This window comes from Elephantulus edwardii, unplaced genomic scaffold, assembly GCF_000299155.1.
Source record: "Elephantulus edwardii isolate Elephantulus edwardi_28Jun2011 unplaced genomic scaffold, EleEdw1.0 scaffold00133, whole genome shotgun sequence".
NCBI lineage: Eukaryota > Metazoa > Chordata > Mammalia > Macroscelidea > Macroscelididae > Elephantulus > Elephantulus edwardii.
Window position 1 is genome coordinate 8,131,548 of NW_006399883.1, and position 22,439 is coordinate 8,153,986.

At 47.5% G+C, this 22,439-nt stretch overlaps 1 protein-coding gene across 1 annotated transcript; it reads right to left on the minus strand.

The window, feature by feature from the left end:
* Positions 1-10,617: 10,617 nt before the first annotated feature.
* On the minus strand, positions 10,618-19,951 carry SIK1 (salt-inducible kinase 1). Its single transcript, XM_006893942.1, has 13 exons — positions 19,796-19,951; positions 19,179-19,295; positions 15,805-15,868; positions 15,472-15,633; positions 15,239-15,363; positions 15,003-15,126; positions 14,169-14,392; positions 13,780-13,929; positions 13,549-13,671; positions 13,222-13,441; positions 12,456-12,740; positions 11,537-11,771; positions 10,618-11,026 (listed from the first exon to the last, which is right to left on the minus strand). Exons 1-13 carry the CDS (start codon positions 19,949-19,951, stop codon positions 10,618-10,620), a joined length of 2,394 nt encoding a protein of 797 aa, XP_006894004.1.
* Positions 19,952-22,439: the final 2,488 nt, after the last annotated feature.

Genomic DNA, 22,439 nt, shown 5'->3' on the forward strand with positions numbered 1-22,439 from the left:
TCTGCCACCCTCCCCCCAAGTAAACCTGAAAGCAACACCCTCAAAGCCCTTCTATTTGTAACTCACAAGTTTGTTCTCTCTAGGTTTGCTCTCTTTCCTATAGGTAACCTTAACTCTGAGTTTTACTCCAGAATTGACCCTGAACCCAGTGCCAGTGACAAAAAGGAAATACAACTGACAGCTAAGGAAGCAAAGGAGGATGGAGCCTCTGGGTTCAACTAGCCATCCCCACTGGACCCACCTGGGAAAACACTTTGCAGTCCAGAGGGGAGCAAATGACAGGAAAATATCTTCTAACAGAGCAAGAAGGCAAGGAGCTTAAACCCAAGACCACCAGTAAGGTGATAAAGCGTCCTATCTTCCCCCCTTTACTTCTACGCCCCTGTTCAGCATGAAGAAGCCAGAGAGTCGGCATCCAATTCTCAAATCAATAAGACAGTTGGTTTAATTACCATTGGAAAATGCTTGTCATTCCTCTGTAGCATCTGGTCCCCACTGGACCCTCATCATTTCCCTCACCTGCTCCCCCCACCGACCAAACTGTGCAGCTCTGCAACTGCATCTTGGCCCATCCTCACCCTTCTGCCCCCAACCCTCACCTCCTTGTACCCCCAATATGTTTTTCCCAATAAAAAAAATGTGAATTGAATGATGAGCAAATAACGCAAGAATCCTGACTATATGAAGAAGAATGTGACATGAGGACTGGGGGACTCATTAAAAACCTGTGCTAAGCAGATGGCACAAATATGCTTGTAAAAAATGAAGAAGACTTGAAGCACTCACTACAGAAGCTCAAAGACTACAGCCTTTGATATGCATTTCATCTCAACATCAAGAAAAAACAAAAGTCCTCATACTAAGCCAAAAGACAACATTATGTTAGATGATAAGAAAATTTAAATTGTCAACAATTTCATTTTACTTGGATCAATAAACAATAGCCATTGGAGCAATAGTCAAGAAATCAAAAAACATGTTGCAATGGCAAAATCTGCTGTGAAAGGCCTCTCCAAGGTTCTAAAGAGCAAGGATATCTATTTCAAGACTAAGGTGCACCTGATTCAAGCCATGGTATTTTCAACTTCTTATGCATCTAAAATTTGAGCAATAACTAAGGATCAAAGGACTGATGTCTCTAAATTGTGGTGTTAGTGAAGAGTACTGAATATCCTATGAATTGCCAAAAGAACAAATCTGGCTTGGAGGAAGCGAGACCAGTGTGCTCTTTGGAGATAAAGATGGTGACAGTTTGTCTAACATACTTTGGGCATGTTGCCAGGAGAGGCCAGTCCTTGGAAAAAGAAATCATAATAGAAAAGGTGAAGCATCAACAAAAGACAGAAGACACTCAACAAGATGGTTTGACAGCATGGCTGCAACAATGGGCTCAAGGATCTCAGAGATGGAGAGGATGGCATGATAGAGATTCAGATCTGCTGTTGACAGGGCCACTATAAATCGTAGTCAAGTCATGGCACCCAATAATACACAGGGACAGAAAGGTCGTCATCTGCCTGGAGCCATGCCCAAGGCAAAGATTCACTGAGAAAGAGCATGGAGTGACAGAAAATATCCTTCCATGCAATACACTGCTTCTGAAAACTCACTGGAGGGTCAGCTATGGGTTGGTTTCTACTTGACAGCAAACAACACAGGTCTAGGGAGCTCTGGTGGCCTAGTGGTAAGAAGCTGCACTGTAATAATCCCAAAGGTGCAGTTTGAATCCACCAGCTGCTGTGCAGGAGAAGTATGGGTTATCTCCTCCTGTTTGATTAACTGCTTCTGAAATCTCTCTGAAAGGTCAGCTATGAATCAGTTCTGACTCAACAGCACACAAGAATAACAACGTACAGGACTAAGGAGCCCTGAAGGTACAGTTGTTAGATGTTCAACTGTCAACTAAAAGGTGGTGGTAGTGGTGTGTGGTGGTGGTTGTAATGTGCTGTTGAGTTGTCTGTAACTCACAGAGACCATACATACAATAGCTCCGAACCCTGCTTTATCTTGAGCCATCCACTCAAATGTTAGTGGTTCAGATTTGCCAGCTGCTCCATGGGGAATGATATGGCAGTCTGTTACCATAAGGATTTACAGCCTTTGAGTTGGCAGTGCAGTTCCTTACCACTAAGCCACCAGGAGAACTCTGGGAACAATGGCAAGAAACTGCGCTGCAATCCCAAAGTCACATGGTTCAAGGCCACCAGCTGCTCCATGGGAGAAAGATGGGAAATCTCCTTACATACAATTAACTGCCTCTGAAAACCTGCCAGAGGGTCAGCTATTGGTCAGTTCCAACTCTACAGACCACAATAACAAGCCACCAGAGTGTCCCACAGGATCATTACAAGTCTGAATTTGACTGGATTACAGTGAATTTCCAATTGGGTTACACATGTCTATATATTGCCATAGGGAGCTCTAGTGACTACTGGTAAGGAACTGCACTATAATCCCAGAGGCATGTGGTTCAAACCCACAAGCTGCTTCATGGGAGAAAGATGAGCAATCTCCTCCCATCTGACTTACCACTTCTGAAAACCTAATGAACTGTCAGCTATGATTCCATTCCAACTTGATGGCACCTAACAACATATATTGTCAAAGCTTGTTAGGTGTCATCTGACACATTTTGTGCCAGTCGTTTTTAGATAGTCTTCAGCAGGATTTTGCTTGTGTGTGACATCAGTGGTATTGTTCAATAGTTTGCACACTCTGTTGGACTTTTTTTTTTTTTGGATGGGGGATCAATATGAATCTCTTCCATCAGCTGGGCAGATAGTGGTCCTCCAGATTTCTTGGCACAACCTGGTGAGCACTTCCAGGGCAGCATCTGTTTGTTGGCATATGCCAATCGGTATGCCATTGATTCCTGGGGCCTAGTTTTTTAGCCATTTCTTTCAGAGCAGCTTGAATTTCCTCCTTCACCGCCATTCCCTCTGGATTATATGTTGTTCCATGACATTCTTCCATGGCAGCCAGTTCTTTTGGGTGCAGTGACTGTATCCTTCTTCCATCTTCTTCTAATGCTTCATAGATCATTCAGTATTCTGCCCACAGCATTTTTAAGTACTACAGCTCAAGGCCTGAATTTGTTTTTTTAGTTCCTTCAGCTTAAGAAATGACTAAGATTTTTTTCCCCTAAGTCTCTGTAAACTTCCATTAAAATTAATTAAAAAAATTGTATTAGAGTAAAAATTCTGGCCTTATTGTAGAGACTTAGGATAGAGAAAAACAAAGACTCGTATTCTAATTACTTGTATAAAATTTGATAGCACACATGAACGAGAATTAAGCACTAGAAATAGGCAAGAATGAACAAATTTTAAGAAAAATCCTTTAAAAAGAAATTAAAAAAAGAAAGAAATGACTAAGATTTTTAAAAAAAATCCAAATCTACTACCACCTAATCAATACCAACCCATAGCAACCCGCCAGTGGGTTCAAACCACTAATCTTTTCTTAGCAACACAACATGTAATGAATGTGCTACACTACTAAGGTCTCTTTGCATATTTAAGACAGGTGCATCTTGTATGAAAATTGTACCTCAGAAATGTTGTTGTTGTTATGTGCTGTCAGGTTAAAACTGACTCATAGTTAACCCTGTGCCAGGTTTTAAGAGGCTGTAAATCTCATAGAAAGACATTGCCCATCTTCTGCAGTACAACTGGCAGATTCAAACTGTGTGCCTTTAGATTGGCAGCACAACTCCTTACCATTAAGCCACCAAAAAGCTTCCTTAGGAAAGTCAATGTTTTTAGGAGCACATGCTTTTCTGTCACTCCTTGCAGTCTTCAAACCACAGGAAAAAGCTGAGGGCCTTGAGCATTTCACTTCTTGCTGGCTGGAACAGACACATTTGATCAAAGAGACAGCTTTCCCCTCAGATCTAAAAGAAAATGCCCCCAAAACTTGTAAGTTTGCTGGGGAAACCCAACCAGCCTGGAGTCCTTTCATTTATTTCTACCCCACAGATTTCCAGAGGAACCATGAAAGGGCGACTTCTGGCCACCTGGTTTCCTGATTGTTTCTTCAACATCTTTTTTTTTTCTTTTTCTTTATTTTTCAGAAATCACATTCAAATATGTAAAATATTTATAATTAGAGAAGAATGAGTCATACTAAGCCTCCAGAGTTCCCCTGAGGTAAGGCATTGGCCATGTCCTCCTTCAATAAATGGTGCTGTGACAGCCACCTGTCCATAAATAATAATAAACCTCAACTGCCATCTCAACAGAACAACAGATGTACCTCAATGCCTCTGCCTTTATCCATTTCTCCTCTTTCATTGCCCTTCCAATTATACACAGAGGCCCTGATTCAAGACCTTCTGGTTTTCATTCTCCTCTCTGGCTGATATAGGAGCTGACAGGACCAGATCCTGAAACTCATTAGGTGGGCCCTTAAAGGAACCACCCCTCACCACCCATTTCAGGCCTCAGGCCTCACAGAGATTAGTCCTACCAGCTGCCCACACCTCACTCAAGATCAAAAGTCATGCCATACATGGCCAAATATACCCTACCCCCACCCACTGCACTCATCTGAATCTCCTAGTTTATTCTGGAAGAAATATGCAGAGGCCAATGCTTTTTCTTCCACCCCAAACAAGTCACTTCCCCTTAAGTTAGAATCATTTCCTGTCCTCAAGTGAGATGCACACATAGAGAAAAAAGTGTCCACCCATAAATGAAATGTCCCTAACAATGCTGGACCCCTGGGGTCTGAGCCGGGACTTACCCCACACACTCACATGAGAAGCCAATTCCTTTCTCAGATGACCATATTTCTGGACTTCCCCCTCAGAAGGCTTCCTTTCTTAAAAAGTAGGGTAAACTCCAATATACTCAACCCTAAGGCCTAGCAAAGACAGCGCCACAGACTCTAGTGACAGATAAGCACACAGGTGTCACAAGTGATATGACACCACTGGGTCTCTGACTTGCAAGAGGAGTTCATATTCTCCACATCAGCAACAGACAAGAGGCCCAGCAGATGATGCTTCTTCTCATGTGACTCTCCCGTCCCCTTCTCGTGAGACTGAGGCACAGAACTAGCCCTGCATTTGCTGAGCACCTTGACAGGCCAGGCATGGTGCCTGGTGCTTCACATGCTATCAAGCCCTCACAGACTCTGATGAGGGAGCACGGCCATAATCTGCGCCATCTGGAAAACAAGAGCGCTAGTGCACAGGAGGCCACGTGACCTGTCCCATCAGTGCACCTCCTTCAGCCACCGTGCTACTCCAGAGAGCACAGCTCTGTTTTGTATTAACAAGGACTGAAGCAGCTGTTGTTCTGCTTGAGGCATGTTGTGCCTGGAGTCTCACCAGGACTCTTAGAACCCCCGAGAGTACCATAACTCAATGATGGGCACTCACATGGCAAAGAGGAGCCAGAGGCTGGGTCGTCCTTGCCAACCCCATGAGGAGTGAACAAATCATTTACAAAGCAGAGACCTTAGGAAAACGTCCTGAGCAGGTACGGCCATTCCTGTACAGAAGTGTTGGTCATGTTAGGTGGTGAGGCCATGAGGGATCCTGTAGACCTGCAAATTCCACAGCCTCACTGGCCCCTTGGCATCTATCTGAGCAGTTAATGGATCAATAAAGCTAAGGCCAGAATCCTAAAGAGTCTCACAAGGTTTCCATTAGGCTGCCTGAGCAGGGCTTCCAACTAGCAACTTAAAATTGTAAGAAGCACTGTTTATTAAAATTGATGATGATGATGATGGCACATTGCCTCTTCTAGAAAACCTGCCAAGCTCATGAAACAGGATGGATGAGCAAGGCATCACATGCAAACAGCATGCTGGTGCTACTTGAACACACTGAGATGTCACTGTTCCCTCAAAAGCTGAGCATTTAGTTGGGACTCATGATACACGTACATCAAGTTATTAACCAATATAATGCAAATAGGAAAACCAAATAGAGCCAAAGGTTTGAACATGAGACATTGCCTCACATTGTTTTGTTGTTGTTGTTGTTTTATCTTTCTTATTGTGTACCATCGAATCAGACCTAACTGGCAAAGGAGGAGATTGCCCCTCTTTCTCCAATGAAGCATCTGGTGGATTCAAACTGTGCACCTTCAGGATTGCAGCACAGCTTCTTGCCACTAGGCCACCAGAGCTCCCTTTCACATTCTTTCATTTTACAGCATTCCACGTCCTCAGTGTTGCCATCAAGTTGACCCTTGACTCATAGTGACTTCAAGCACGATGGAAGGAAATGTTCTCTGGTCCTGGGGCATCTCCACGATTGGTCATTAATTAGACCATTGTGTTCTATAGCACTTTCATGGGCTGATTTTTTCAGAAGCTGTTTGTCTGGTCCTTCTTTCTCTGGGTGCCAAGAACTGAACCTGGATCTCCCACATGGAAGGTAAGAATCCTACCACTGAACCACCCCGACCCACTCTGCTAGACAAGAAATATGCTTTTTTTCTGTTAATACATCAAGCCTGTAATCTTCTAGGACATTTGGATTACAAAGTCCAAATGCAATGCCAGGGTTCTGACCGCACTTCCTTGAGTGGTGAGGCCAAGCCAAGGTTCCCGAGATCCCTCAGAACCCCACTGGCCTGGCTGCGATCTGCTGTCAAGGGGCCTCCAGATACAACTGAGGGATGAGTAAATACTTCCTCACTAGGTTTGGTGAACCTCCATGGAGGTATACAGTCTGATTTGGCCTCAAAACTCACAAAGTCAATATTAACCCAGCTGGCTAATTTTAAAAGTTCCAACTTTGTTCTTTAGCCAGCAGCAATTTCAGAAAAAGGAGACATTTGCTTAGGAGGCCTTAAGAGGCTCTTCCAGCAACCTTGGGGATCTGTGCCAGCCACTTAGGTCTTGTCTAATTCCATCTGAGGCTCACACAACAGGCTGTCAGAAGGGCTGGAGGCCTGTCAAGGCGCCGTCATTACTGCATTATCGGCGTGCAGTGGAAGCTCACCCACTCTGACTGCCTAGCTCAACAGCGCTTTTCATCCTCTTTCCCAGATACATGCCTGTGGCAGGGTCCCCTGTCCATGAGCCCTGAGTCCCCACCCAGAAGCTATCGCCTACTCACTTGGTACTGCATCCGTCAAAAGAAACTTAACAACAACAAAAAGTGCCAAGTGTTGAAATGAACATAACCCTTTGTTTTTATAAGCAGACATGCCTACCATATTGCCACCATACCAATCCCCACTGAGTCGACTTCCAGCTTATGGCAGCCCCATGTGTGTCAGGGGAAACTGTGCTCTGCAGGGTTTTCAGGAGCTGGGATCTTTTAAAAGTAGATTTCCAGGCTTTTCTTCCAAGGTATTTCAAGGTAGACTCACACCTCTCACCTTTCAGTTAGGAAGCAGATTTTAGCAAGTTCACACTTGCCCTATTGCTATTGTTCATGGTCGTGGAGTGAGTCCTAACACACGGGGAAACCTGCACAGCAAGATCAACCATTATGATTCAAGGGGTTTTCATGGATTTTTAGAAGTAGATCACCAGACTTTCTCCAAGTCCATCTTATCTGGAAGCGCCACTGAGACCTATTCAGCAAGACCCACAAGTCTCCAGTGACAACAGGGAGTGGCTGTTCATGAGGGCCTCTGGTAGGAATCAAACCCAGGTCCCCAGGAAGGTGAGAATACAACACTGCACCACAACTTTTGCACACCAGAAAATCATTTGCTTGGGAGATTTGTGTAAACCCTTGTTTTTAAGCAGTATCTGAGGAAACTATGGGAGGAGTAAAAACTGTGAATGGGGCTGTGGGAGGGAAAGAAACAGCTGAAAATAGACCTGCATGTTGAGACCCTGAGTGACTTAGCAGAGTGAGATGCTACCACCCTGTCCCAGATCACTCGGTTGTTGCTATGGCTGAGAGAGCGGCTGTGGAGAAGTGCTGAGTGCTGCGGAGTTGAAGATACCATTCTGTGTTGTTGTTGTCGTTAGCTGCCCAAGTTGAGTATGAGTCATACCAACCCTGTGAATAAAAGATCTGAACCCTGTTCTATCCTGCGCCATCCTCACACTTCCTGACACACAAGAGCCCACTGCAGCAGTCACCATGTCAGTCCACCTGGTTGAGGGTCCTCCACTCCTTCGCCGACCCTCCACCCTTCCCAGCATCATGTCCCTCTCCAAGGAATAGCTCCCGCTAGCAGCATGCTCAAAGTGAGGCAAAGCTTCATCATCCTTGTCTCCAAAGAACACTCCTCTGCAAGATTAAAAATTCAACAATCTTGGAGAATGGTAGTCAAGAAATTGATGAGGTAGGAGAGAGCCAAGGTTTGTCCCCCAAATATTTTATTTAAATATTAAATTAAAAAACAAACATCAACTAATCATTTGGCATACATTTCTCATTTTAACATAAGAAATAAAATAATTTCAGGTATGGGTGTAAAAAAAAAAAAAAGCAAGAAAACTATATACATCTTCCACCTTGTAGTGTCTTTAAATAGGCTACTGCAGTTGCAGTCTGAAAATCTGCACTGTCAGAAAATCTACAAAACACACAGCATACACGCTTTTAAAAAAAATATAAACAAGAAACAAAAACACGACGCACGGCGCTCTTGTCCTCCAACAGAGGTTCTACAGCAATGAGGAGAGAAAAAAAGAAAATCAAAACTATCAAAGTAAAGTGCTTGTCATTGCTTAAAAGAGGAAACATGGCCAGTTTCTGGGCCTTTGATCTCGGGCGCGGCAACAGAAATTATTTGTAAAAGGGGGAAACGATGTTCTGTGTTGGAATCAGTTGTGCTACCTCTGTGAAAACGAAGGCATGGATCTGGGCTGCCCCAGGAGGGTGGAGAATTCTCTCCCAATCGGGAAACTTCTTTACAAGTTAATGGGAGACTTTGGTGTTTTCTCTGTGGCCAGGCACCAGGGCCACCTGCAAGGGACCAAGGGATGGTCCTTGGTCCCAAATCTAGAGTGTAGCCACAGAGCAGCAGCAGTAACAGTAGCAGCAAACCTGGCTAACAGCAAAGAAACAGATGTGTGGACCTGAGGCAGCCAAGTTCCAACAGCACCAGCGTCCCCATCCACGCAGTCGTTTTCCTGACCCTCAGTAACTCGGTCAGTCTTTGGCTTTTAAAAATTCCCTCTTTCTCCCTTTCCTAATGACCTTTGAGTAATACTGCAGGTTGTCAGAAGCCAAAGTAATCTGAAGGCACCTGGATTAGGCAAAGGGAGAGGACCTGGCCACACAGAGAAAATGTGCAGCGCTACCCTTCAAATTCCCAGAGGGCTCTGACCACCGGAGCCCACTTCCCCTCCCCACGGTTTCCTCCCTATGGTGACTGCCACCCCAGCCCTCAGCTCTCTGAGGGAAGAAGGGTCCTCAGCCCCTCCTCAACACTAAACAGGTGCTAACTCAAATGTATCTCAGCATTACCAGAGAGGGAAATTGAAACCAGAAACACAAAAGTATAGTAAAAAATATAAAAAATAAGTAGTGTGTATTTGTATCCTATTTATATACATATACAGTGTTTGTTTTAAAAAAAGGAAAAAGGCTTTAAAAACACTGACCTAGACATCATCTCATTTTCCTTGAAAAGCCAAACGATCAGGACCCGACAGGTCCTGGCCCAGAGGGGTGGGGGTCTGTGACCCCAATTCTCCCCCGTCTCGGTCCCGTACAATCAAAGCCTCACAATATTGCACGTTCCCCCCAGAGTCGGTTGTTCGTTTTGGACCCTGATAATGAAATGCATAAAAGCGTAATTAGCAGCTGAAATAAAATGTGCAGCACGAAGAAGGCTCCTCAAAGGCGCAGGGGGGGTCCCGCCATGTGACCAGGGGGATCCCACTACTCAGTCCCCAACCCTACCACTCCTGGTCTTCCTGGGCTCTTCAGAAGAGCCCTGCAAAACCAACCCGTGTGCAGGTTATAAATTTCCCATCAACAACAATATGGAAAAAAAAAAACAAACCCAAAACAAAACAAAACCTATACTCTGGGTTCTGACTTCAAGGGAGAGAATTCCAAAGGTTTGTCACTAATCCTCTCCTGGGCTATTTGAGCTTTTTTAAAACTAATACATAAAGCATAAAGTTCACAGTTTTCATTTAAAGCATAAATGTCTCAGGAAGTGGAGGATCGTTAACTACTTAAAAAAAAACCACTACCCATGTGCTTGTGTGCACGCATCCAAGCACACATGCCAGCGATGCCCGCTTGTCCCATAGATGCACGACTGGTTCACACACCCCGTCTCCTCAGCGATAACAATCCCCATGGGTCCCTGCTTGAGAGAACCCCTACTCCGGCCCCTCTGAAACTTATCCATCCACGGAGGGGCAAGGGCCAGAACAGCAGAGTTCAGCCCTCCCTTCAGCTCAAGCCTCCATTCTTCCCCGCCCTGCCCATCCACCCACCCCAACGAGATACCCCTCAATCATTACTTTTCTTCTGGAAGCTTGCAATCCCTACTCAGCCTCAGTTTTTCAGTGCAAGGGAAAAGTTAAAGCAAATGGGAAATCAACAAAAAAGCCCAAACACCTAACGTATTGCTTGTGTCACTTCCAGAAGGTTATTGGCTTTGAGTCCAGAAACATCTTCACATACTCTGAAATTATTGCTTCAAGGAGTCAGTATTGGCCAGGCCTGCACCCTCACTGCACCAGCACAAAGGTGCCCAGCTGGCCCGTCGTGAGGTCCTCCATCTCACAGTCCCCCTGTGCCAGCCCGGCGGGGTCGAAGCCAGGGGGCAGCATGGCAAAGTGGGGCTGTGAGGTCACAGCAGGGACAACGGGTGCTGCCGTGGAGCTGATGTGCAGGTGGGTATCCAGAAGTTGGGCCGTCGAGGCCATGGGGGAGGCAGCAGCTGGGAAGAGTTGGGTTGGCCGGAGTGGGCTAGGCCCCAGCACTAGCTCCTTCTGGAGTCCTGACACCAGTAGGGTGCTGGAGAGTGGAGGAACGCCGGAGCCATCACAGGGGGCGAGGACATAGGAAGCCTGGGGCAGTGGGGGCGCCTGTGGGCAGCTGGCCTGGGCTGCTGGGTGGTGCTGTAACTGGAGCAGCCTGGAGAACAGGAGAGGAGGAGACACAGGTCACTCCCTGCTCTGCCCACTCTCTCCACCTGCCAAGCCTGTTCCACGTCAGCTCGCAGCCCCGATCGGGTTTCCGTGCTGCTGGGTGTGCAGGAACTCGCCCTGGTGGAACTGGCTGGCTGGAGCTGATCAGAACACGCAATGCTGTGCGTGACTAATCCCCTGAGCAATTTCTGACATTTCCATTCTACACCGTGCTTTTACAGCAGTGGAAAGATGCCAACCCATACATGACATTTTTATTCACTTCCACCCTCAGTCCCTACACAGGGGCTTCAGAGTGACAGAACCTGATGAGGCCGGTCCCCTCCCACTCCAGACAGACCTGAGCCTAACAATTTTCCCCCAAATATGAAGGCTGGGAGGTGTGCATGCTCAGTACAAAGGAGGAGCTAAAGAGATCAAGTTATTCAAGAGGAAAAACCTCCCCAAATGTGCAAGTCAAGTCACAGATAGGGCGGGAAGGGCAGCGGGCTCATACCTCTGCTGGTGGAGCACCGCCTCAAGCAAGCTTCGGCCCTCGCGGCTGTTGCCCCCACTGCTGTAGGGACCAGTGTTCTGGGAGGGGAGTGGAAAGGAGGTCAGGCCACCTCTGGGGTTCCGGCTGGTGGAGGAGGGCTGGCACATCTGGCGGGCCAGGCCTTTGATCTTGTTCAGCCCCAGAAACCCTTTGGTCCTGGTGCTCTTCCTCAGCTGCTGTCGGAAAGCTTTCAGCCCTGGGGAGAGACAAGATCACCGGCTGTCTAGACCACTGCCTCCAAGTGCAGGGTTGAAGGCCCTGGGTTTATAGGATGTTCCTCAGCTCAGGGAAGATGTTAGAAACGTGACTAGACAAAAGGCACACTCCTGGTCACCTGATCATTGTTTGCCACCACTATCCTCTCCCCAGGGTCAGAGGTCAGGCAGCAGGTTCTGCACAGACACATATTCTAGGAAGAAACACGAGCCACGGAGGGGGCACAGGGCATTCTGTCCCTGGGGGCAGACAGGTGGGGCTGCTGTAACTAGTAAGTCCCTCCCCCGGGATCCTCCTTCATCCAAGCTGGGAACTATGCTCAGTCCCAAAATGTCTCTGGCACTGTCAGGACCAGATGACAGATGCACTAGCCTGAGACCAGGTGCCTCTGATGTGACACGAACCCATGGCTAGCCCAGGCAGGTCAGAGGGCTGTGCTCTACTAGAGGCATGCAGAGGCTTTTTTTTTTAATGTGGATCCACATGCCTTTCTTCTAAAGCACCTCTGTGTGGACTTGAACCTCCAACCTTTCAGTTATCTGCACTCTCTAGGGACATGTCTAAGCCAGTTAGAGAAAGGTTATTGCCACCAGGGACAAATGAAGCCCTCTGGGGATATGGGTACTCCTAGGAAGGGGGAGACAGGTTGTGAGGGAGCAGTTACCTTGGGTGAGTGAGGTGTCTGAGGCCCTCCGTCCTTCCTGGAAGCTGACAGGGAGCGGGACGGCACTGCCCAAGGCTCCCTGTGCCTGTAGGACTGGGGTGGCAGAATGGGCCCCCACACATGGCGCAGCCACTCGGAGAGGCAAACAGGTGCCGTCCAGCCCCTGGGCAGCCAGGCTGCTGAGCCCCACAGGGCCGTCGCTTGCCGAGAAGGGCAGGCAGCTGTCTGAGCTGGTTCCTTCAGACGAGCCCGCTGCTGCAGCACAGGAGGAGGAAATGACAATGCCTGCAGGAAAACACAGCAGTTTCAAACCGGCTGCACCAGCCACAGGGTGTCTGCAGGTCTTAGTCTGATAGCTCTATTATACGAGGATGCAGGAGAGTCCACTGAACCAGCCTCCTCCACATCTTAACCCCCAGACCTGGAGGGAAAGGGTGGGTGCCTGACAATGGCCAGAGGCTTCCAGGGCAAGCTACCCCATGGGCAGCTAACTTCTGTAAACCAAAGACCCACCCAACACTCACCACAGTGCCACAGGGTGGCCATCAGTACAGAATACGCCCCACACCTCTCCAATGTAATGACCACACTTAAGGACAGTCTTAGGGCCTCAGCAACAAGACAGACATGGCAGACCCTGAAAACCTTCATCAGAAGAGGGTGCTGACAGGCAAGATTCACTATAAACTAGCCTGTCACACTCAGTCACAAGCACAGCCAACTGGCCCTGTCCCCATCACCAGCATGTCAAACATGGTACACTTACATGGCGGGGTGCGGGGGGAGAAGTGGGCAGTGACCTCAGCCAATGTGTGCCGCCGGCCTGTGCCACTGGGTAGGGGTTTCTGTGCCCTCAGCTCCTCAAAGCCCAGGCCTGGGCCCTGCCTGGCCTCCTCGCTGATGGACGTGTCGAGCAGGCTGCTGGGGGAGACGGAGCGGTGCTGGAACATTCCATCACAGTTGGCATCCACAGGGAAGAACAACGGCTGAGCAGACAGAAACATCAGTTATCCTCTGGGCCTCTGGGGGAACTGAATGTGTCGAGAGATTCACTATCTGGCAACTCCGAGGAACCATCTCACAGCAGGCTCACCTGGAGTGAGGTGTTGAGGTCACAGTCCATCTCAGTCTGCAGGACCGACTGCACCAGGGTCTGGTGCTGTGGACACAGCAGGGGTGAACGGAGGGGGTCACCAGTGAGGCCCTCCTGGGATACCTGGGAGTTGGAAAAGACAGGTATACCTGAGCAAAGTGCTTACAATTCTAGGGGTGGCCCCAGGCAGAAGGGCCAGAACATGTCTCAGAGGGAGGTTTCTGGTCTCACCTCAAAACCACTGAGCTCGGAGCTCCTGGGCCTGGGCTGCCGGGCAGGCCCTGGGCGAGTGGGCAGCTGGGAGCTCCGGTACTCCTTCAGCCGCTCGAGGAGGAGGTAATAGATGGCAGCGAAGTGATTATAGCTGCTATTCTGCAATGACTGCAGGAGAGAAACAGAATTTAGCATGAAGGTGCACAGGAGAACAAGGTCATGGTTCTGGGAGAAGCATAAGGCCCTAAGATTTAATTCCCAGAGCTGTTCTTGGGGGCTGAGGAGCCACTGGAGGTTGGAGCAGCAGATAAGCTAGCCCTCCAATTAGCCACAGCCCCATTTCATGAGTGGGTAAGAACTTCACTCACTTCCCACCCTCTCCTGCCAGGGGGTGGCACCCAGCTCACCTCCACGGTCCTCCGCCGGTCAATGCCCAACATCTGCATGATGCCCAGCACCTGCTCATTGTAGTCACCCAGGTTGGAGTTGTAATCATGGGTCACAAAGGCCAAGGAGGGAGACTGCGTTAGCACAGGCGCTGCCTGGATCCAGCGGTGCTGCTTGATCTGGGCCACGGTGATGCGCTTAGCAGGGTCCACCACCAGCATACGGCGGATCAGAGACTCGCAGTCTGCAGAGGATGGAACAGAGGCGATGAGCCCCATCTGCAGGCCAGGCTACCTTCCTCAGACCCTCACATCAGCTCCCTCACCCACAAGATAAGAGAACACTAGAGTCGTTAAGGCCAGATGCCAAAGTTAAGAGCTCAGATGCTCCCCCTTGAGGAAGCCACCATCTGAAGGATCTGGAAGGGCATGGTCTTAATCCTTCTAATGTCCAGCAGAGAAAATCCTCTGGTCATTCCCCCTGCTCTGTGATCACACACTTTAGCAACAACCCACAACTCATTATGCTACAAATCTTTAAGGGAAAAGCATATGCTATGAACAGGCCAGTGGGTAAAAATTAAAGGGGAAGGAGGAGGGCATTATGAACAAGATCTTACGTATTGGCCTGAAAAAGGATTCCCAAACAAGCAAGTAGCCAACTGGTTCACAAGGTGACCGGCCCTACTATAGAAGGAGGGCAATGAACCCTGAAAGGCTGGGGCTTTTGCAGGCATCATGTCTACATTCTGCAGTAACACAGGCTGATTCACAGCCTTCACTACATGAAGGACAGTAGGTAGCTCAAGAAATGAACTCTCCCCTCTTCCCAAACAAGGATCGCTGCCTACCTACCTTGGGACATGAAGAAGGGGATGCGGAAGCGGCCCTCCAGCACCCGCTGCCGCAGTGTGGGCAGGTTGGGCCCGTCAAAGGGCAACGAGCCGCAGACCAGCACATACAGCACAACCCCAAGGCTCTGTCGAGACCAAGCAAAGCAGGTGAGCTGTCAGCAGACATCTCAAAGTCCGCGCCATAGCACAGACACCCCGAGGCAACCACCATGGAATAGCCCCACACAGGCCTCGTACCCAGATGTCAAGCTGAGGGCCCTCGTACTCCTTCCCTTCAAAGACCTCTGGGGCAGCATATGGGGGACTCCCACACCACGTGGACAAGGCTTCTCCAGGCTTGTAAAAATTTCCAAATCCAAAATCTGAAAGGAAAAGAAGGATATTAGGTGAGCTGGGAACACAGGTGCCGTTCTGGGCCCTGCCACAACACCCCAAGCCCCCTGGCGCTGGGCGCCCATGAGCGTCCGTGCCTGCCAGCTTGATGTCCATATTGCTGTCCAGCAGCAGGTTCTCTGTCTTGAGGTCCCGGTGGACAATGTGGTGGCTATGGCAGTACTCCACGGCTGACAAGATCTGCCAGAACTTCTTCCGCGCTTCCTCCTCACTCAGGTGCCCATTGGAGGTCAAATAATCTGAGGAGAGATGAGACAAGGTCTGGGGGTCTGCTCGCTCTTCTGGGAACAATTATAGACAGCAGTGGAATGTAAGAGGCATGTCGGCCAAACCCTGAACACGTCTAGAAGATCTATTATAAAAATAATAATAATAATAATAATAATAATAATAATACCCAAACAACTTACCAAACATCTCTCCATTTTTTGCAAACTCAGTCACAATGTAAAGCATATCCTTAGTTTCCATAACCTAAAAAGAAAAAGACTTACTATTTAAACACAAAAAGGAAACATCAACATTACAAGCAATCCACTAAAAATCCAGCTAGCTTTCCACTTCTCTAGTAAGACTGCATTCATCATTTTAAAAAGGAAAGATAAAAGCTTCTGTAAAAAAACCCAAACATAAAGGTATTGCAAGTCAGAAAGCATAGTGCCCAAGTAGTACAAAGAATTAACGAGCTTGCGTATAACCAAAAGTTTGAAGTTCAAGTCCACCCAAAGGCACCTTGGAAGAAAGGCCTGGCAATTTATGTCTGAAAAATTAGTTACTTAAAAATCCTATGGAGCACACTCTATACTGACAAACATGGAGGAGCTGCCATGAGTGGGAGGTAACTCAACAGCAACTAGTTGGGGATATTAAAAAATCTAAGGTAAATTCCTCACTAGCTTGCCTATCTTGACCTATCTTTGCACTAAAAAAAAAAAAAAAAAAAAGATGAAAACTTTTTTATGTCATTATGTTAATGGAGGCTTATTGGCAAGGAGTGGTTGCTGCCAACCCAAAGGCAAACGGTTTGAATCTACAAGTTGCTCCATGGGAGAAGTAGAGGCAATTTCCTCCCATGCAATTTTCTGTATCTGGAAACCCAATGAAGAGTCAGCCGTGAGATGGTGCTGCCTTGAAGGCACATAACAACACATTACTGCACGTTGCACTTAGACACCTTTTGTGGGCACCTGAAGCACAGACCTAAAACAGGCTTGCTAGCCTTCTCCTTGCACTTTGTTTTCAGAAGCCTAACAAGCAGGTTACAGATTATTCAAGCTGATATTCACAGCCAGAAGAAACGGAATAAATAACAAATACCCCATTTCCACCAGCTTTATTGACATGACAAATGAGGCTTAGAGAAGACAGTTTGCCAGGTAAAATACAATAGGCTGCCCTTTGTCCAGCAAATCCCTCCACATGAGTCAGCAGCAGTGGCCAGTGTCAATATACGGCTACAAGTTCATTCGATTAGGAATTCTATATTACTTGGATTAATTTCTGAAAAAACTTCTTGCATATCCGAGCAGTTTGTGCTTTGAGCCACTATTTGACAAAACTGGCTCCATTTTCCACTCTAGGTTTTTTAAGAATAGTGCAGTGTTTTATAGTCTCATAGTAGTAAAGTAGTGTTGCTTTCTAAGCTATAACATTTGACTTTATTCTTCTACTCTGAAAGAAACCTTGACTTGTTTGAGTGTATATAATATATATAAAGGGAGCCTTAATGACTTTTTTTCCATAATTTAATATTTTTTGTATTTGCTCTTGTATAATTGTTTTTAACGGAAAGTATTACAGAATTGAGGTTGGAAAAAAAATTTCTGAAAAAACTTAAAACTTGTAACTAATTAAGAAGCAAAGCTAAATTTAAAATTTTGGTATTAAAAAAGATAAACATCAAATTCAAGTATGTATTTTAATATTTTAGAAAGGATGAAAGAGAAATGATACATACTTTTTAGGTTGTAATTAGTTTGTTTTTTAGGTTTTTTTTTTTTAAAGAGAACTTAAAGACAGCTATGCTGAGCCATACATCTAAAAGAAAAGTGAATACCAGAAGGTTAGCTGAATTTGTAACTGACCTTCTGTGTGTGGGGGAGAATGACCAGTAAAAACTAGTGACTTCTGTTGATCTTTTTCTCCAAGAAAAAGAAGACACTGCTGCCTCAGAAGAAAGACTTAAGAGTACAAATGTTTAAAGTTTCAAAAACCTAATGGGGGAAGAGCAAAGTATCTCAGCAGGGTTCTGGGGTCTGTGCCAGCTGGCTGAAAATTAGACAGGAGTGTCAAAACCAGAGTAATAAAAATCCTTGCTACATTCCTGAATTCTAGAGTTTCCAAACAGTCACAGACTCATACAGGGCAAGAATACATTTCACCTGCAGAAGAGCCTTCTAACATCAATCATACTTGTAATTCATTTAGTTCATTGATTTCATTGCACAAACTCAGGGAGAAAGGAGGAGCAGGAAGAAAGGACAGAAAAGTACATTAAGGCCCAGCCCTTCAGCAAAGTCAAAACATAAACAGCGCATTGAGCAAGGCCCTTCTCCCAGCGACTGACATTAGGCATTACTGAAGAAACTTCTTAACTCAGCAGCCCAACTTAAAAATGATAACAGAAAAAATGCCAAGTGCATAAGGTATCTTTTGCACTTTAAGACGCCAAATCAGCTATCCTGTCAGTGAAAATATAAGCTAATAATTCTGTTACTACTTTTTTTAAAATGAAGCACAACCTTCTGTGGGAGAAACATCAATTACTAAGAATTCACCCTACTAGCACGCTTTTTAAGAAGACCTTGTGTGGTGCTTGTTAAAAAATTAAGCACTCACCTACCAGTCAAGGAGCTAGCTGTTCAAATTCACCATGGGGTGCCTTAGAAGAAAAGCCTAAAATACATTTCTTAAAGGTCACAGCCTTAAAACCATATTGAGCGTAGTTCCACTGTACACATGTGGGTGACCACATGAGCTGAATCAACCTTACTACAACTAATAACATCAACCACATTTTTCACCCAGGCTTGCCAGTTTAGAACAAATATTTCATCTCATATCCACAAAGCTTCCTGAGAATCACTGAAAGTATACCTGATACAAACGGGTGAAACACTGGTATCTGCAAAGAATTTATTCTTTTGCAAACTACTTGATTTCATCTTTGCAAAAGTGATAATTTTATTATTGGGGCAGACGTTGACCTAATTAAATCAATGCTTCTATAACTTATTCATTTCAACATAAAAATAAAGTCACCACAAACATCAACAGATTGATAGTGTGAGGTATGTTACTTGGATTAAATGACAAATTCCTTGCTCTTAATATTGCAAAAGTACTTTCAACACTCTGGTTTCAGGTAGAAAGGTTGAAAGAGAGAAGACAAATGCTCCCTGAGGCTCATACCAAACCAAGTTTAAGAAAACCTTTTAACTGTAGCTGGTTTCCAATTTAATACCTGTAAAAGAAGTTTCTAGTTTCCTTCAATGTGTCTTTATTAAATGCCAGATATGACATTACAGACTGGCTGTTTTCACAGTTAATATAGCAACCAACCTCTACTGCATTTAAAATTTCAACAAATTAAAATACTAAATAATACTTTAATGATGCAAATGTCACATATGATCTCAAAGCAGGAAAATAATAAAAAAAATATTAAAAAGCACATTCACAAAAATTAATTTATTGAGCTAAAATGTTCTCCCCATAAATACATACCAAAAAGAAAAAAAGATTAATTTCTAGAATTAACAGTGAAAACAAATTGGACTCTTACCTGATAAAGTTTTATGATATGAGGATGGTTCAAAAGCTTCATAATCTGAACCTCTCGATATATTTTTTCCAAATTGCCAGGATCTAATCTTGTTTTATCAATTATTTTTATTGCAACCTACAGATTTTTTAAGAGAAAAAGGACCTTTTGCTTAAAAACAAACAACAGAAACCCTTCCTTAACCTAATTTATACATTCCTCTTTTGGCTGATAAAATTCTAAAATACACTACCCAAAAGGTCACAGAAAAACTGGGGGGTAAGAATAATTAAACAGTCATTGTAATAAAACAAAGTTAAATAAACCCCTGAAGTGTTCCCAGGGTCAGTGAATTCCTAGCACTTCAGTTCTAACTCTCTAGATAGCAAGCTCCCAGGGTTTTTTGGTCAATAGCTTTTTACTATGTATATTTGTACGAATTATGCAGAAATAATAAGGTGGAGGGGTTTTTCCTTTTTACCAAACCAGATCTCGCCTGCGTTTGGACATTAATTAAGTCAGTCGCACAGTCACACAGGCACCCTGCGACGTCTATTTAGAACGGGAAGATCCTATCTCCCCTCTGTGGCTCTGTCCCCCGCGCCCCACGTCAGGTCTGCGCGCCGCCATGCACGCACCTGGGTTTTGGTGACTCGATGCCGGGCCAGCTTCACTACCGCGAAGTTGCCTTTGCCCAGGGTCCGCTCGATGTCGTAAAAGCCCACTCGGAGGGGCTTCTGCTGCCCCTGGCCTGAGCCCGCTGCCGCCCTGCTGAACTCTGACATGATCACCATGGCTCTGGCAACCGCACCTGCTGCACAGGTGGGGAAAAGGTTCGCGCATCAGCCTCCGATCCCGAACTCCCGTGTCCGAATTCCCCGAACCACACCTTCCAGATCCGGGTTCCCCAGCCCGGACTCCGTGCGCGAGGCTATTTGAGTCTAAGACCCTGAAACTCCAAAGTTCAGACCTTCCACGTCTGGACCCTAGGACCAGGAGCCTCCCCGCCGGTTCCCTGCGCTGTTGTTCTCCGCTCGGATTGCCTGCACCCGCCTCACTCACTCCAGTGGTGAGCGCACAGCTCGCCGCCTGCATCAGATCCACTCCAGACTTAAAAAGTGAAGTGCCGAGCGCGCGGCTCCCCTCTCACACTTGTCCCCATCCGCCCGGTTTCACTCCAGCGTCAAGACTCCCTCCCTTAAACGGGTATTAAGATCACATCCAACACCGGCGCCCAGCGGTCAGTTCTACTCTGGACTCGCAAACTCCTCTTGACACGGGGCTTGTAGATCAGTTCCCACGCCCGCTCCCTGTCACCCGCGATCGGCTCCACTCTGAACTCCTAGATATCCTTGTCTGAGCAAGTGTGCAGTACCCCCTCCAATATCTGCCCTTACAAGGGCTCCACTACCGGCCCCGGACCGTAGATCTCACTCCCATACCTACTGCCGTCCCATAACAAAGGGGATCCCAGCCGGTGGCCAGAGAGGCGTTCTCCCAGGCAAACCCACGCGTGCGCACCGGTGAGGTTGCCAGGACCCCGGGCGGCCGTCGGAAGCCGCATCCCCACCAGGCTGCCCCCTCCGAGCCCCATGCCGCTGGCCAAATCCGGCTGCAACGCCGCTGCTGCCGCCGAGCCTCCCGTTGCTCACCTCCGCCGTCCTCGGGCGGGCCCCTTAGGACACTAGATCGGAGCTAGCAGGCCAGGATCGCTAACTGACCCGCAGCTACAGTCGTCCACCCGCCGCCTGCGCCTCTCCGGCTGCTGCTGCTGCTGCTCACGCTGCCACCGCCGATTTTGCCGCCGCCGCCCCAGCCACCGCCGCATGTCAGCTCTGAGGCCGGCGCCGCGCGCCCTCCGCAGCCGCGCCGTCTCCCCGCCCACAGTCTCTAGGCCCCGCCCTCTGTCCGCCCCACCACCGCTTAGCACTGCCCCGCACCAGCCTACCCGCTCCCACCCCCGGGGGCCCCGCCCCTGCGCAGCAAGGTCCTGCCCTGCGCCTCAGCCCCGCCCTCTGGGCCCCGCCCCCCGAAGCCGGCTCCTCCTGCGGCAGCAAAGCTAACCCCCGCGCTGAATTGCCTGCTACCGGCTAGGCCCCGCCCTCTTTCCATCTACCTTGCCCTCCTGCCCCGCCCCAGTTGGGATCCGCCCCACCGCTACCGCCAGATTGATACATTCTCATTGACGTTGCTTTGACGCTAGACCTACGCGCAGTCGCGCGCGAGGCGGAGGGAGAGCCGGAGATCGGGTCGTTGCCAAGAGACTGGAGGCTCTGACGCGCGCGCTGATGAGGCCGTCACCCTGGCGACCGTGGGTCGGTGACGTCAGGGGCGCCGGGCGCTGGAGGCCCGCGGAGCCGGACTGCCCGACTGGCGTGCTCACGGCGCGGCGCCCCCTGCCGGGAGCAATTACAGCTGCAGGTGGTTTTAACCCCCAAGTTGCTGGGAGGCTACTTACAGAGTTAAAGCTGGTGAACCCCAAAAGTACAACCTGAAGGTCAGCTCACCACGTACACGCTCACTTTCTCATCTGTGCGGGCTTTCTCCCTCGCACCCTTCTGTGTGAGACGTGTGTGAGGCTGTTCTGACAACTCATCAAAGTGCAGAAACAAGATGTGCAGTACTGGATTGTGGCCTCTCTTCTACCTTTGAGTCAGAACTAACGCATAACCTCCAGCGAGTTTTCAGAGGCAGTAAATCTCTGAGAGGAGGTTGCTCATCTTTCTCCGCAGTCTCTCATAGATCCTCATTGTTGTTTACCGTGGAGTAGGAACCAAACCGTAGCTGACCCTCCAGAAGGTAATCAGAGACAGTTAATCGCATGGAAAAGACTGCCCATCTTTTTCCCTGTGGAGCAGCTGGTGAATTTGAACTGTGTTGCATTATAGGTCCTCATAGGTGCTAAAATTACCATCCTATCTTCGAAAATGCTGGGCTTTGGAGCATCCATTAAAACACGGAGGTTTCAGCCCACCTAGAAGCTTCTTTAAAGAAACAAAACAAAATAACCCTAGACATTGAAAAATTTATGAATCTTTTCTGACAAAGTCACCTCTTATAAGCAAATAACAAAAGGTCGTTGTTGTGGGTTTTAGAAGCCATCTGAACCTAGCCCTATCCTGTGGATCGCCACTCCCCTTTCCCAGAATAATGCCCTTTTCCAAGTACAGGCCCCTCCTGACAACATGCCCAAAACATGTGAGAGTAATCTTTGCTATCCTCACCTCTAAAGAGCAGCATGGTTTCACTTTCTCAGAGACATATTTGTTTGTTCTTTTGGCA

Excerpts from the sequence above, each read along its gene's own strand:
- SIK1 (XM_006893942.1), bottom strand. The coding sequence starts at position 19,951 with ATGGTGATCATGTCAGAGTTCAGCAGGGCGGCAGCGGGCTCAGGCCAG. Across the intron at positions 13,930-14,168 it reads ACCGGCGGAGGACCGTGGAG|TCATTGCAGAATAGCAGCTA; the intron begins GTGAGCTGGGTG and ends TCTCTCCTGCAG. Across the intron at positions 13,442-13,548 it reads ACCTCAACACCTCACTCCAG|CCGTTGTTCTTCCCTGTGGA; the intron begins GTGAGCCTGCTG and ends CTGTCTGCTCAG.